This window comes from Prionailurus bengalensis, chromosome D3 (assembly GCF_016509475.1).
Source record: "Prionailurus bengalensis isolate Pbe53 chromosome D3, Fcat_Pben_1.1_paternal_pri, whole genome shotgun sequence".
NCBI lineage: Eukaryota > Metazoa > Chordata > Mammalia > Carnivora > Felidae > Prionailurus > Prionailurus bengalensis.
This window is the reverse complement of record NC_057356.1, coordinates 40,996,601-41,012,717: the sequence shown is the minus strand read 5'-3', so window position 1 is coordinate 41,012,717 and position 16,117 is coordinate 40,996,601. Positions and strand designations below refer to the sequence as shown.

Below are 16,117 nucleotides of genomic sequence, written 5' to 3'. Positions count from 1 at the left end.
AAGGGCTTAATATGGAAAGAAGTAGTTTAATGTTCCCTTTACCTACAGTGATTTTGCCCCAGATACGTGCATGGTTGGCTTCTTTCTTACCAGTCTGTACCCTCATGTTACACCTTCAGAAAGAACTTCCTTGATGACCCTATCTGAAATTAGAAGGGATTTGTTATAGAAGTACTGAAAGAAATGAGAAAGTATTTCTCAGTTAATTAACAAAAATTTTTTTTAAGTTTATTTATTTTGAGAGAGAAAGAGTGTGCGCACCCAAAAGTGAGGAAGGGACAGAGAATTCCAAGCAGGCTCTGTCACTGCAGAGCCTGATGCAGGGCTCGAACCCACAAACCATGAGATCATGATCTGAGCCGAAATCAAGAATGTTGCTTAACTGACTGAGCCACCCATGTGCCCTATAGTTAATTTTTTTTTTAAGTTTGCAGAAAATTTTAAATCACTGGAGAAAACAGAAAGGCAAATGATAAACTTGGAGGGGGGGGATTGCAACATATGCTAGAAAAAGGTATTATAGGGGCGCCTGGGTGGCACAGTCGGTTAAGCGTCCGACTTCAGCCAGGTCACGATCTCACGGTCCGTGAGTTCGAGCCCCGCGTCCGGCTCTGGGCTGATGGCTCGGAGCCTGGGGCCTGTTTCCGATTCTGTGTCTCCCTCTCTCTGCCCCTCCCCCGTTCATGCTCTGTCTCTCTCTGTCCCAAAAATAAATAAAAACGTTGAAAAAAAAAATTTAGAAAAAGGTATTATAGCCCTATTATTAAAAACAACCTTTAGGGGTGCCTGGGTGGCTCAGCTGGTTGAGCATCCAACTTCGGCTCAGGTCACGATCTTTCAATTGATGAGTTCGAGACCCGCATCGGGCTGTGTGCTGACAGCTCAGAGCCTGGAGCCTGCTTCGGATTCTCTGTCTGTCTCTCTGTCTGTCTCTCTCTCTCTGCCCTTCCCCCACTCATGCTGTCTCTCTGTCTCAAAGAAAAACATTAAAAAATTTTTTAAAGCAACCTTTAAAAAAAGAGGAAAGATTATAGGAAAATGGATGGATAATATAAATCAGCAATTTTCAGTGGAATAATAATAGTTAATATTTGAAGGCTTACTTAGATATTGGATCCTTTGTTAAACGTGTCACTGGAATGATTTCATTTACTGCTGCTTCCACTGGATAGATGAGAATGTAGAGGCTCAAAAAGGTTAGATAACTTTCCCAAGTTCAGAACAGTATTTGTTTTCATTTTCACAGCGAAGTGAAAGAATAGAAAGAAAATTATTTTATTTCTGGATTACATAATTAAGATGATTTTCTTTTCCACTATCCTTTTCTGTATATTTTTCCAGATCTGTGTGTCACTTTTATAATTAGAAAAGGTTCTAATTGTTCTTAATACTGAAGTTCTTTGAAGCAGTAAATGATCTTCTAGGTTATATGCTTACATAAACCATCCCACATATACACAAGGCTTTTCTTTCACTCAGGTGAATATTAAAAATAGCACATTTTTTCAAGCTAAATATTAGAAATGTTAAATGCTTTAATTGAATTTAGAATCTGGGAAATGCCTGATATAATGTTAAAAGGAAAATGGTTAGAACATACAAATGCAAATATCATACATGATAAAAATTAAACATGCAAACTTCGTGGAATGAAAAACAAGAAAAAGGTAAGATGATACACCTACTGATTTTTTTTCTGACCTTTTCTGTATTATTCCACGTTTTTTATAGAGATCTCATAAGTAGAAATGCCTCTTAAAAAAGTATTAATAACTGTGGACATTGTAGAAGCCAACATACAGACATATGTATTCTATGTCTGGCCAGCTTAGACATTGTTATATCATGTTTAATTTAGTCTAATATTTAACCTCTCAGTTACTGCTGTCCATTTATTTTGTTGTCGTTTTAAGTAAAACCATTCTTAATGTTTTTAGAAGTAGTGACCAAAATTATTTAAGTGCTGTGGTTTTCAGGGCAAGGACATATTGTTCTATTATGAAAATAAATAGAGCAGTAACAGTGAACTTCCACGGACCTATCATCTAGTCACTCTTATTTCATTCATAAACCCTCTTATCTCACAACCTGCTCTGTTCTCCTCTCTCCAGGTATATTATTTTGGAGCAAATCAAAACAGAGGTTCTATTTTTTTTCTCACCCAGTCATAAGTGCTGATCAGGTTTTTGCCAATAAAGTTCTTAGAATCATATAGAACATAAAAGTTTGAGGAGACCTAAATATTATTTAGTAAAGTCTACATGCCCCTCTACCTGCTTGGATCTTCTAGTAGTAAAAAAGTTGCTTTTGCCTTCTAAGCAGACTTTAAATATTTGCTTAATACCAGCCATTCACATATACTTTCAATTCCTTTATATTATTTTTAGTAACTGCTTACATGGTCATTCCTCAGGGTACATTGAAACAATCTATATATTTCTTTAATATGTTTCATACATAAATGAATGCATTGTATTTTGAGCTTTGTTCCCTTTATATGAAGTAATTTTTTTTTTAGTATTTTGCTGTTTTCACAATAAAATTTCATCAGTGGATTCCCTAGATAATTGAAAGTTTCAGACAACATACAAAGACTAACAAATCATTTATAAACAGAATTAAATGTGAATTTTGAACGTTTCTCTTTGGCAAAATTCTTTTTAGTGAGTTAGGAAAGACTTTTATAGACCCCATGGTAAATAGAAGTTACATTTCATGAACAAAAAATTGGGTGTTAAGGCATATTAAATTAAGCTGCTAAGGGGTGCCTGGCTGACTCAAGTTGGTGGAGCATACTCTTGATCTTGGGGTTGTGAGTTTGAGCCCCATGTTAGGCTTAGAGATTACTTTAAAAAAAATTGCTACTGTCCATCTTATTCATAAAATATGAACCAACTGTTAGTGCTGCATTTAATGAGAAATATTAACTAATATTCCATCCCTCTGCTTATAAATAAAAGGAACCCTATTCTCTTAAAGTGTTTCAATATACTAATTTCTTGAGTATTTAAAAATGAAAGAGAGGGCACCTGGGTGGCTCAGTCTGTTAAGCATCTCTTAGTTTCAACTCACGTTATGATGGTTGGTGCTCTGCACTGAGAGTGCAGAGCCTGCTTGGGATTCTCTTCTCTCTCACTGCCCCTCCCCTGCTCATAGTTTCTCTCTCTTTCTCTCTCTCTCTCAAAATAAATAGACTTTAAAAAAAGGTAAAGGAGGGGCGCCTGGGTGGCTCAGTCGGTTAAGCGGTCGACTTCGGCTCAGGTCATGATCTCGCGGTTTGTGAGTTCGAGCCCCGCGTCGGGCTCTGTGCTGACAGCTCAGAGCCTGGAGCCTGCTTCGGATTCTGTGTGTCCCTCTCTCTGACCTTCCCCCATTCATGCTCTGTCTCTCTCTGTCTCAAAAATGAATAAACATTAAAAAAAAAATTTAAAAAGTTAAAGGAATATAAAAATACAAGAACCTCATAACTAACTTCTTAAGAAATAGGATATCAGACTCTTAAGTATAGAAAACAAACTGATGGTTACCTTCCAGAAGGGAGGTGGGTGAAGGGATAGGTGAAATAGGTAATGGGGATTAAGGAGTCTGCTTTTTTATAATGAACACCATGTATTATATGGAAGTGTTGAATCACTTGTACACCTGAAACTAACAGAACACTGTGTGTTAATTGGAATTTAAATAAAAAATAAATAGAATATCAAGCCCTAATGGCCTGAAGTTTTGTGTATCTTTTTCTAAAGGGCAGCATTCTGATGTATACAGATCTGGAACATAATTTTGTAATTCAATCACATCCAAAATACGTACATTTTTACAGTATCTTACTATGTAAAGAATGCACTTTGCCATGTAAAGAATATACTATGTAAAGTAAGAAAACATAACATTACTAGGAAATTAAAAGTACTATCAGACTAGAAAACCAATCTTTTTTCTAGACACCTTTAAAAGTTCCCCATATGTCATAAAGAATTAAGGATCATCAGGACCTTGTCATTACTCAGTTTTGTATAGAATATGTATTTAAATGTATGAACATACTGGGGCACCTGGGTGGCTCAGTGGGTTAAGTGTCTCACTCTTTCGGCTCAGGTCATGAGATCAAGTCTCATGTCGGGCTCTGCACTCAGAGCAGAGATTGTCTCTCTCTGCCCACCGCCTCCCCCCCCACATACACACTCTGTCTGAAAATAAAGATTTTAAAAGTAAATATATGAATATATTCATAAGCATACACATATGCATGTGTATTTTTTTGCTTCTTCATCAAAATGCTAGGTTTCTTTTCCAGACACTGTTCTTGCCCCTTAAAGTACAGAATATTTCATCTTATATCTGACTCTTAAATAATTTTTCCATAATTTTATATGTAAACTAGTTTATATATTAAATGTTTGGGCATTTGTGTGTCCATTCCCATGCGTATTGATCATCATTTTGTGTGACCAGAGTGTCAAAGGCCAGATAGTAAATATTTTAGGGTTTGTGGTGACCAAGAGGCAAAATTGAGGGTATTACTGAGGTATTTATATAACCATTTAGACTGTAACAATTTAAAACTATATAAAGCATTCTTGTCTCTTGGCTGTAATCTTCTGGCCTCTGAATTGGGAACCAGATTGTATTTAATAATATTTAGTGTCTAATAAATCATACAGGCAAAAAAATAGTCTCAAACCTGAATAATGTAATACATTTTTAGGCATAGTAAGTTTTAGAAAGTTAAGCTTTTTGAAAATAAAGTATCAAGAGTGCATTTTTGAAAGCTATGTTTAAGATAAGGGTCATATCTAGAAGTAGTGATTTTCTAGCGGTACTATTTTTCTTTAAGTAATTTCTCTGTCCAGTGTGGGACTCGAATGCAGTATTCCCAGATCAAAAGTCACATGCTTCACCCACTGAACCAACCAGGTGCTCATAGCCATACTATATTTAATGCATTTGCTCCCTTCCCCCAAATTTCTCAATGTGGAATTAGAATGAATACTGACTATCAGACATAATATAAACATTGACTGTGAGAGTGATCCAATTCACAGAGCACTTTTACATAGAAAACTCTTTCCTGACACAGAAATAAATTTATTAAAGTCAAGCAATTGAAGAAAATTAAAATGTAATAAGCACCAGTCTTGTGCTGGGTCTAAACTATATTTTTATTTTGTTTACATTGAACAAAGTTTTGTGGCTTTAAAAGAAGTTCCCACATGCTACTATAATAAAATGCCCTGTGTTCCTAATTCTTCTTTCCTAAAACATTGACTTGATATATCAGTAGTTTTAATCAGTTATCTTTGGTTTCTTTGCAGATCTTCTTCAACAGTATCGTACTGCTGTGAACAAGTTGAACAATGTGATTGAGGACCTTAACCGTCAGTTAGAGTACCTTCACACTCCTGATATGAAGAAGAAAAAACAAGAACTTGATGAACAAGAGAAAAATCTGAAATTAATTGAGCAGAAACTAGGTTTGTGCTTGTTTTTTGTTAACTTCTACTTTCTCTGCATGAAGATAAATATTTATGATTAGAGAGAGTTCAACTATAAGAAGAAAGAAGGTGAATGATTCATAACTTAAGTTGATGCTCTTGTTCTCCAAGTCCTTTGATAAATGATTGTAAGCTGTTTTCTTAGCAGGAATAGTAAGAAGCATTCTCAGTATTGTTTTTTAGTTCTTTTTATAAATTAAGATATACATAAGTTCATTTTCTACACTTTCTATCTTTACAGGTATGACTCCCACGCGTAAGGGTAATGACTCATTGCGCCATCCAACAAAGGTTGAAATGACAGATTGTCCAATTCCTCCTAAAAGAATGAGAAGAGAAGCTTCAAGACAAAATAGGTGAGTTTATTGTGATCTCAGAGTTATTATTGGTTAGTTTATCAAAGCTCTTGGGTCATCATACTTAAAAACCAGCACAGGGGTGCCTAGGTGGCTCAATTGGCTAAGTGTTTGACTCTTGATTTTGGTTTAAGTCATGATCTCAGAGTTAGTGAGTTCGAGCTCCACCTTGGGCTCTATGCTGGCAGCATGTAGCCTACTTGGGATTCTCTCTCAAAATGAATAAATACATAAACATTAAAAAAAAAAAAAATTTAAAAAAACAGCATGAATTATTTCTGATTTCCCCCTTGAGCCAGAATTAGGGTTTTGTTTTTGTTTTGTTTGAAAAATAAATGATGAATAATGAAGATAAAACATAATTATTATATTGTCCTAGGATACTGCAGTTTTCTAAATGATTTTTGCTAATTATTTAGACGTGTTTATAGTTTAAGCTATTTTGTTTAAATTCAGTGTTAAGATTTTTTTTTAATTTTTTTAAGTTTATTTTTGAGAGAGAGAGCATGAGTGGAGGAGAGGCAGTGAGAAAGGGAGAGAGAGAATCCCAAGCAGGCTGTGCACTGCCAGCCCAGAGCTCTATGTGGGGCTCGAATCCATGAAACCATAAGATCATGACTGAAGCCAAAACCAAGAGTGGGACGCTTAACCACCTGAGCCACCCTGGCATCCCTAAAATCAGTGTTAAGATTTAAACTGCATTTCTGTTGTTTGACCTACTTTGTAGATACACTACATTCTGCTTCATAGGATCAGTAGCTTGCTAAGTTAGAATATACAGAACCATTTGTATGTTATTTACTTAAAAAGTGCTTATAATGGTTGGTTGGGAAAATCAGATACCACTTAGATAGCTCCCCAAAATCCCAGCAAAGCCATCTGCAGCCTAACTCAGTGGTAAGAAAACTGTCCTTTTTTAGATTAGGTGTTAGTAAGGCCATCCCACAGTGAGATACTATGTATGGTACTGGGGTTTCTTGTACATTATTTCAAAAGGTTTAAATATGGACTCTGCCTGAATAAATGTCTCATATTGACCTTAGAGGAATTTGAGACTCTGGTGTTTGGGATTGGTATTCCGTGCCCTTTCATGTACATATTCTCCATTTATTCAGTAACTGTGTGAATGCTTATTTTGTGCTGTATGTTGCTGGGTGAGTAAAAATGGCATGGTTCTTTCCCCTTCATGGAGCTCTACAATCCTGTGCAGAAACATAGTTCCAAAAAGTAAACATTTTCCTATATATAAAATAATGTTAAGGTCTATGAAAGAAAAAAGGATTAAATGATAGAGAGTGGGGAAACTTGATTCTCAGGAAAGATCATTTTAGCAGAGAACTGAAGGGAAAGAAGCTGCCAGCCATATAGGGATTGGTTTCAGTCAGAGGGAAAACAGGCATGGAAGCTCAGAGAAAGCAACAAGTGTAGCATGTTTGAGGAACTGAAAAGATGCTTTTGTGTGGCTGAGGCATGGTGGAAAGAAGGAAGAGTGTTTGGAGAAGTAGCCAAAAGCCAGATTATCTGCCTCCCCTCTCCCCGCAAAGATAAATCTGTGTTGCAAAAAATTGTGAGAGAAAATACTTTATATTTTATGTCCATTCTATGTTTTGAGTACCTAATATTGTGTGCTAACAAGGGGAAGGGTCTCTTAGAATAGCTTCCTTTAAAGTAAATTGAGAAGGAGAGCTACTGAAGTGATGAGATTTTAAGAATACAGTTCTCATCAGTATGAGAGAGGTGTTTCCACACATGGATATATGAATGATGTGTATTTGTTATGGGTACACGATATATAGAAATTATTCTGACCACTCAAAGTGTGTTGGGACAGTACAGCATTGGAAAGAATATTTGCAATGGATTTAAACGCATACAGTTTTTATAAATCACAAGTTCAAAATGCAAAAGAATCCTCACTGATGATCATTGGTAATTGCTAGGGTGCTGACTCATTGCTATAAAGATAGACATATTCATAAAGATATATATGTTCTTTCTTATATGAACTGTGTTTCAGGGTAACCAAATAGAAAAAAAAAGTTTTCATAGAAATTCTTTAGGGGTGCCTGTGTGGCTCAGTCAGTGAAGCGTCTGACTTTGGCCCAGGTCATGATCTCACTGTTTGTGGATTCAAGCCCCACATCAGGCTCTGTGCTGACAGCTCAGAGCCTGGAGCCTGCTTCAGATTCTGTGTCTCCCTCCCTCTCTCTGCACCTCCCCTGCTCGCACTCTGTCTCTCTTTCCAAAAATAACATTAAAAAAAATTTTTTTTTAATTCTTCTTTAAAATATTATTTATATAGGTGCACCTGAGTGGTTCAGTTGTTTAAGTGATCTTGATCTCAGCTCAGGTCTTGATCTGAGGGTTGTGAGTTCAAGTCCCACATTGGACTCTACACTGTGTGTGGAGCCTACTTAAAAAATCTTCAAATTGTAACATCATGATTTTGCCACCACTAATAAATAATAGATCCAGGCAATAATAATAGATACCCAAATGATTAGGTAAAAAGTTGATGGGAAAACTTAATAATGGAAAGATCAGATTGATATACCTGAAGCCACTGATTGATCTTAGCAACACTAAAAGCAGGACATTTGCAATTGTGTGATTGAGTAGGAAGTAACCTGAATCTAATGAAGCTTCTAGTTAGTGCTTCCTGACTGAAGCTCTGTGGAAGAATTAAGCACTCGAGAAAATTATTTTCCCTAGGATGGTATGTAAATGGTAACCTTCTAGATGGTTTGGGAAGGAGGTTAATTCATTGCATCCAATCGATACCTTCCAACATAAGACCTTAATTCTCACAAACTGAGAACAGTTTGATTTAACTACCAGTGTACAGGAAATAAGGGGAATTTAGGAACAAGTTAAATGGTACCATCAGGAAGTAATCAGCCAATCCAGAATGTCAAGAATGGGACATTGTACAGGGCAAATGACTGGTTTTGTTAATTGGTCCCATAAAAGAAGGATAGGAAGAAGGATGAGCTAACTTTTGTAGGATAAAAGTGTTTGAAAGATGTAAGAATCAAATGCAATGTGAAATCCTTGTCTGAATCCAGATTTGAATCTTTAATATGACAACTTTGGAAAAATTTGGAGAAATTTTAGTGTCTCCTAGATATTAGATACATTAAGGAATTATTTTCTGTATAACATTATATAGTATTTACATTAAAATAAATATATTAGAAATGTGTACTGAGGTATTGGTTAAATAACCTCATGTCTGAGGTATACTCTAAAATACTGCAGGAGGGGGGAAAAAGTGACAGGATATCAAAAGAAGATTGGGCAACATATTATAAAATTATTGCAGCTTGAAATGGGAATTCATTATATTATTCCCTCTTTTTTCATGTAGGTTTACTATAATGTTTTTTTTTTTTCTTGGCAGTTTTTTTTTTTTTTTTTTCTTCAGTAATGTCTATACCGAGTAAGGGGCTCAAACTCAACCGTGATAACAAGAGTCAAATGCTCTTCTGACTGAGGCATATAGGCACCCCTACTATAATTTTTAAAGAAGTGTTCTATTTTTTAATTTATTATGGGGACCATATTTCCAGTTTTCTAAGAGACCAAGGAGGAAATTCCTGCCAAGCAGTTCTAGAGTAAAGTACACATTTTTAAAGTTGCACCATAGCCCCAGACCTTGTAGTTACTAAAGTACAACTATACATGTCACTGATTTGGATCTTAATTAAGATTTTAATTAATTAAGATTTTGTAGCAACTCAGAGGTGGCATGGGCTAGAGTTGATTTTTTTTTTTTTTTTAATGTTTACTTATTTTGAGGAGCACGAGCAGGAGAGGTACAGACTCTCTAGAATCCCTATCAGTCTCCACACTCGGGGCTTGATCCCAAGGACCGCAAGATCATGACCTGAGCCAAAATCAAGAATCAGATGCTTAACTGAGCCACCCAAGTGCCCTGATTTTTTAGTTTATCATTATGTTGTTAGTAGTGGTAGTATCATTTTCATTAAAGTCATACATGTATATAAATCAAATGCCATATAAGATTTAATGTTCTGTAATGTGAGCCACATGTTTAATTTTTTAGGTTTTCTAGGAGTTGTGTTAAAAAGAAACAGAGGCACCTGGGTGGTTCAGTCAATTAAGTGTCCAGCTTGGATTCAGGTCATGATCTCATGGTTCATGGGTTCAAGCCTGGGTAGGGTTCTCTCCTGTCAGTGCAGATCCCACTTCGGATCCTCTGGCCCAGCCCCTTCCCCCCCCCCCCCCCCCCCCCCCCGGTGTGCGCGCGTGCTCGCTCTCTCGCTCTCTCTCTCTCTCTCTCTCTCTCTCAACATAAATGAATAAACTTAAAAAAGAAGAAGAAACATTAATAGATTTTTTTAAGTTTATTTGAGAGAGACAGTGACAGCACAAGTGGGGGGAGGGTCAGAAAGAGAGGGAGAGAGAGAATCCCAAGCAGGCTCCACTCTGCCAGCGCAGAGCCAGCACAGGGGTTTGAACTCAAGAAACTGTGATACCATGATCTGAAATGAAACCAAAAGTCAGTTGCTTAACAGACTGAGCCACCCAGGCACCCCTTAATAATTGATTTTTTTGAATCTAGTATATAAAATATTATCACTGTAACATGTAAATAGTATAAAAAAGTTTTGAGATATTTTAAATTCTTTTTTTCATACAAAGTCTTTGAAAATCAGAAGACTGTAAATCTCTAAGAACTAGTTACATTGCAAGTGCTCTGAGCCACACGTGGTTGGTGGCTACCATATTGGAGAGCACAGGTATAAAAAGGGGCTTATGATGATGAAATCATGTATCCTATGCATTCTCACCCATCCCATTCCCAGAGGCAACTTTAACTACTCAGTTTTAGTTATTCTGTTGCTGCCTCCCTATTTTTTATATACTGTGTCTGTCTTGTTTTACCAGCTTTAAGACAGTACAACTCACCTGGCCCCTTAGTGTAGAAGTCCATATTGCTTGGCCCACCTAATGACTTTTGGACTGAATTGTTTGGAGGTGTTTTAGAACTTTCCATCATGATGCAGAAGGAGTTATAGTTACAAAAATCAGAATATATTATTAGGAGAAGGATAGAGCCAGGATAAGGTAACAGATTACAAATACTGTTACTGAAAAAACTAAAGTCAAACTTCACAGAAAAATAGAAAAAATACATGAAGACAACAAAGGAGACACAAAAAACCAATTCTGACTATTGGGAATCCTAGAATGAAGAAAATGGAGAGGCAAAAATATGTGAAAGAGAATTTCCCAGGGATTATTAATACATGAAAGGGCCCACTGAAGGCCCAGCACACTGACTGACCATAACGGCACAATGACTGATGTACCAGAATATATTTCATAGTAAAATTTTAGAGTATCAAGGGAGAGGGGAAGAACATAAATGTTTCCAGAAAGCAAAACAGAACCATATTGTCTGTACAGCTTTTGACACACAGAAAATAAAGCATTGCTGTTTAGCTTTGTGGTAGCAGTGTTAGAAGTTTAAGGTTGAAAATGTGGTATATTCTATCCCATCGCTTTCTCCCCTTTTGTATCCTCTTTATCTTTGGAAGATTTAAAATGTTTAAGCTTCCATTTAAAATTTAAATTACTGGGGCACCTGGGTGGCTCAGTCGGTTAAGTGTCCGACTTCTGCTCAGGTCATGATCTCGTGGTTCACGAGTTCGAGCCCCGCGTCGGGCTCTGTGCTGACAGCTCAGAGCCTGGAGCCTGCTTCTGATTCTGTGTCTCCCTCTCTCTCTGACCCTCCCCCCATTCATGTTCTCTCTCTGTCTCAAAAGTAAATAAACGTTAAAAAAATTTTTTTTTTAATTTAAATTACTGTTTAGTAAATTCCTCATCCCTAATCTCTGCCAGTTCTCCATAGATCTTGAACCAGTAATTCTTGCACAATCTCAAAAACTTCAGAGCATTTGAAATGAAAATATCTTGAGGTACCTGGGTGGCTCATTCAGTTAAGCATCTGACTCTTGGTTTCAGCTCAGGTCCTGATCTCATGGTTGTAAGATCGAGCCTCCATGTCAGGCCCTCTGCTGACAGTGCAGAGGCTGTTTGGGATTCTCTGTCTCTCCCTCCATCCCTCCCTCTTTGTCTGCCCCTCCCCCACTCACATGTGTGCGCTTTCTGTCAAACATTAAAATATATATGTCTTAACAGTATTGAAATACTGATATATTTCATCCATACAGTTGGAAACAAATTTAATGTTAAGTAGTAAATAGCATAACTTTGTATTTACATTTTTATTTTTATTTGTATGTATATTACATACTTCTGTATGTTAATTTTATAGAGATTACATACTATAATTGGTCAACTCTAAGATGATATAAGAATCAACATTATTTTATGAAACGTTAAAACATTGCAGATTTACTCATGACATTAAAAGGTAGGCTTCCAAGATGTTAAATGTGGATCTTAGAATCCACAAAATATGTTTGGCCATGTATGATAGTGTGTGGTAGGCTCGTTTTCTTCAGTAGAGGCTTCAGTTTCCTAATTCGTTTGCTACTCATAGAGTTAAAAATTAGCAAATGTGCGTCTTCTGTTTGGAGATGGCAGTTCAGGGAACTCTCTTTAGGAAATAAAGTATTTAGATATATCTGACCAAAAAAATACTGGCATACATATATATATATCAAAGTGTTCATTGTGTTCATGTCTATGTGAATGGGATTATCGGTATTTTTAAATGTTTTTCCTTTTGCTGGTATTTTGTGACTTATCTATAATAAGCATTATAATTCTTGTTTATTTCTAAAGCAGTAATCTAATTTAAGGAAAAGGGGAAAAGAAAAGCAAAAATCTTAAGTTTTGAGGTCTGAGATATGCCAATCAAAGAACTATAATACAAATTACCTGTTACTCTATATGTTAAGTACTGCTTTTATTTTTGAGGATTTCTCTCTTTCTTGGCATACATGTGAAAGAAGTAATTATATACAAGGATTCAATTAAATATGTTTATACCAAGAATTAACATAATTAATGGAACATAGTTCCATTGGGTACTTAACCATCTATGTCTGATGTGGGAGTTTAGGAAAGGAAAACCGTGGTACCTAAAATTTATTACTTTTTTTTTTTTTTTTCCCCGCTTTGACTAGGATTATAACCAAATCAGATGTGTGAACAATTACAGAGAAGAGGGAACCATTGGTCTCACTGAGAATGCCCTGCCTTCTGCAGCTCTCTTTCAGAAGACCAAGAGAGTGACTTACCAGACTGAATATTTGTGGGGGACGATACAACTATCTGGGCATGCATTTTGATGTCAATCCAGATGGGACTGGAAACAGCCATTCAGTTTTTTGAAACTCACTGGACAGTATGGATTTACTGGAATTATTGCAGTCATCATGCCCTTTGGTTGTTATTATCTTGCAAATGTGTCAGGAAAATATGCAAATATGGCAGTGACTATAGAACTGGCACATAGCATTTATTAATCCTGAAGAAAAGTATATGTACTATTTTTCAGTATGATTATCATGGATATGCTAGAACTATTTCTTGAAAAAAAAACCTTTTTAATACTTTTGTGTGAATTTATTTAACAAAACTGTTTTGTCTGTTGTGTCTAAGGAAAGTTCTAGAGGTTAGGTATTTAATTGTAAATATGTGAGGGAACTCTTAATGAAGAATTCAGAATAAAAATAGAAAAAGCACAGGTATCTGGGAATTCAGATATTAAGATACATGGAAAAACGTTCAGTTGATGAGTGAACTTGTGACAGCAGTAGCATTTTAAATTTCTAAAGACTTATCCTGTATATATATAAGATATGCAGCGGCATCAATTTTTATAAGTATTGTTTGACTTTATTAATACTAGATGATATAGTCTCAGCCTTAATTCTACATTTTCATTATTTTGTAATTTTTTATTACTATTTTTAAAGGGTTAAAGAAGTCGTACAGTCCCACATTAATGTAATAATAGTCTACTAGAAAGTTGCTGCAAAAATGTTCAAATTGTGTTTTAATTCAAGCTAATGTATGTCAATATATATGTCTTTGTGTAAGTCCAGGACTATTGTTCTGTGAAGTTATTTTGTAAGGAAATGCTTTTGGTACAGTTTTGTGTCCCAGGAAATGTGTGTGTTTTTTAATCCTTTCTGAGTATACAGTAAGGTTAATAAAGAGGATTGTTTCTTCCCTATTAGATAAGTGTTTTCCTTTTTTAACATTGAAAGCTCTATAAAAGTTAAGTTGGTAAAACAAAGCTAGAGGCATCACGATTTTGGACTTCAAGCTATGTTACAAAGCTATAGTCATCACAACAGTATGGTGCTGGCACAAAAACAGACACATAGATCAATGGAAGAGAATGGAAAACCTAGAAATGGACTCAAAACTATATGGTTAATTAATCTTTGACAAAGTAGGAAAGAATATCCAGTGGGAAAAAGACTGTCTCTTCAACAAATGGTGTTGTGAAAACTGGACAGCAACATGTAGAAGAATGAAAATGGACCACTTTCTTACAATGTACACAAAAATCAAAATGGTTGAAAGACCTAAATGTGAGACAGGAAACCAACAAACCCTAGAGGAAAACACAGGCAGCAACCTCTGACCTTGGCCAGAGCAAATTCTTACTAGACACATCACCAAAGGCAAGCAGGAAAAAACGAACCACCAGCACTTCAAAAAAGATAAAAAACCTTCTGTGCATTGAAGGAAACAATCAACAAAACTAAAAGGCAGCCTACGGAATGGGAGAAGATATTTGCAAACAACATATCTGATAAAGGGTTAGTATCCAAAATCTGTGAAGAACTTACCAAGCTCAATACCCAAAAATAAATAATCCAGTTAAAAAACGGACAGAAGATATGAATAGAGATTTTTTCCAAAGAACACCTCCAGATGGTTAACATACCTGAAAAGATCTAAACATCACTAATCATCAAGGAAATACAAATCAAAACCATGATGAGATACCACCTCCCACCTATCAGAATGGCCAGAATTAACACAAGAACCAACAGATGTTGGTGAAGATGCAGAGGGGACAGAAAGAGGCTCACCTCTTTTAAGGACACAGCACCACTGAATGCATGTGACAGTCGTAACTTTTTTTTCCCCCCAAACTCAACATACTTTACGAGGCTCTGAGGAATAGGATATTTAGTTTGTGTAAGAATCATTAGCCTTAGTGACAAATAAATTCAACTCAAGGTTTTAATGTATACAAAGGCTACAAAATACAGATTCAAGGGGACATATGCACCCCGATGCTTATAGCAGCATTATCAATAATAGCCAAACTATGGAGAGAGCCCAAGTGTCCATCAACTGATAGATAAATAAGATGTGGTATAGGGACGTCTGGGTGGCTCAGTCGGTTAAGTGTCTGACTTCAGCTCAGGCCTGACATCATTCATGAATTTGAGCCCTGCATCAGGCTCTGTGCTGACAGCTCAGAGCCTGGAACCCACTTATGATTCTGTGTCTTCCTCCCTGTGAGACACTGTGTCTCTGTCTCAAAATTAAATATTAAAGTTTTTTTTAAGAAGATGTGGTATATATAGACAATGGAATATTAGCCACCAAGAAGAATGAAGTCTTGCCATTTACAATAACAATCATGGAGCTGGAGTGTTTTATGCTAAGCGAAATAAGTCAAATACAAATACCATATGATTTCACTCGTGGAATTTAAGAAAGAAAACAGATAAACATATGGGTCAGGGGGAGAGTGAAACAAACCATAATGGACTCTAGAGAACAAACAGGGCTGATGGAGGGAAGTAGGTGGGAAGTGGGTTAGATGGGTGATTGATATTAAGGAGGGCACTTGTGATGAACACTGGATGTTGTGACGAATCACTGAATTCTAAAACCAATAATGTACTATTACATGTTAACTGACTAGAATTCAAATAATTTGAGAACAAAGAAAAAAAAAAAGTTACCTTGGTAAAAACTGTTAGGGTATTTATCTTTATAATTGGAAGTGATTTAACTTTTGTTGAAGAAGGAAACAAAATGGCAATAATTTAGGAAAATTGGATTCCTTTCAAATGACACTATTTCTTACTAGTTAGATGTTAGCTAAAAGCTCCATCTTCTAAATTTTTTATACTTTTGACTATGTATGACTTGGTTACTTAATCATTATGAAATGGGTGAGATAAATTCCGTAATACTTTGTATAATTTTCAAATAATACTTGTTAGTAACAAGTTTGTATTTGTATCCATTTTATACTGTCAGAAATGTCTTCAGTTATATTAGCTAAACATTTTC

General features: G+C 35.9%; 1 protein-coding gene across 1 annotated transcript in view; it reads left to right on the top strand.

Annotated features, from left to right (window-relative positions):
• The window catches only part of SMCHD1 (structural maintenance of chromosomes flexible hinge domain containing 1), a 169,232-nt gene extending 155,208 nt beyond the window's left edge, over window positions 1-14,024 (top strand). The window contains exons 46-48 of the mRNA XM_043558406.1: window positions 5,313-5,471; window positions 5,734-5,848; window positions 12,970-14,024. Of these exons, the coding sequence (XP_043414341.1) occupies window positions 5,313-5,471; window positions 5,734-5,848; window positions 12,970-12,994 (299 nt within the window). The 3' untranslated portion in view covers window positions 12,995-14,024. The remainder of the gene's footprint in view (window positions 1-5,312; window positions 5,472-5,733; window positions 5,849-12,969) is intronic.
• The last annotated feature ends 2,093 nt before the right edge of the window (window positions 14,025-16,117 follow it).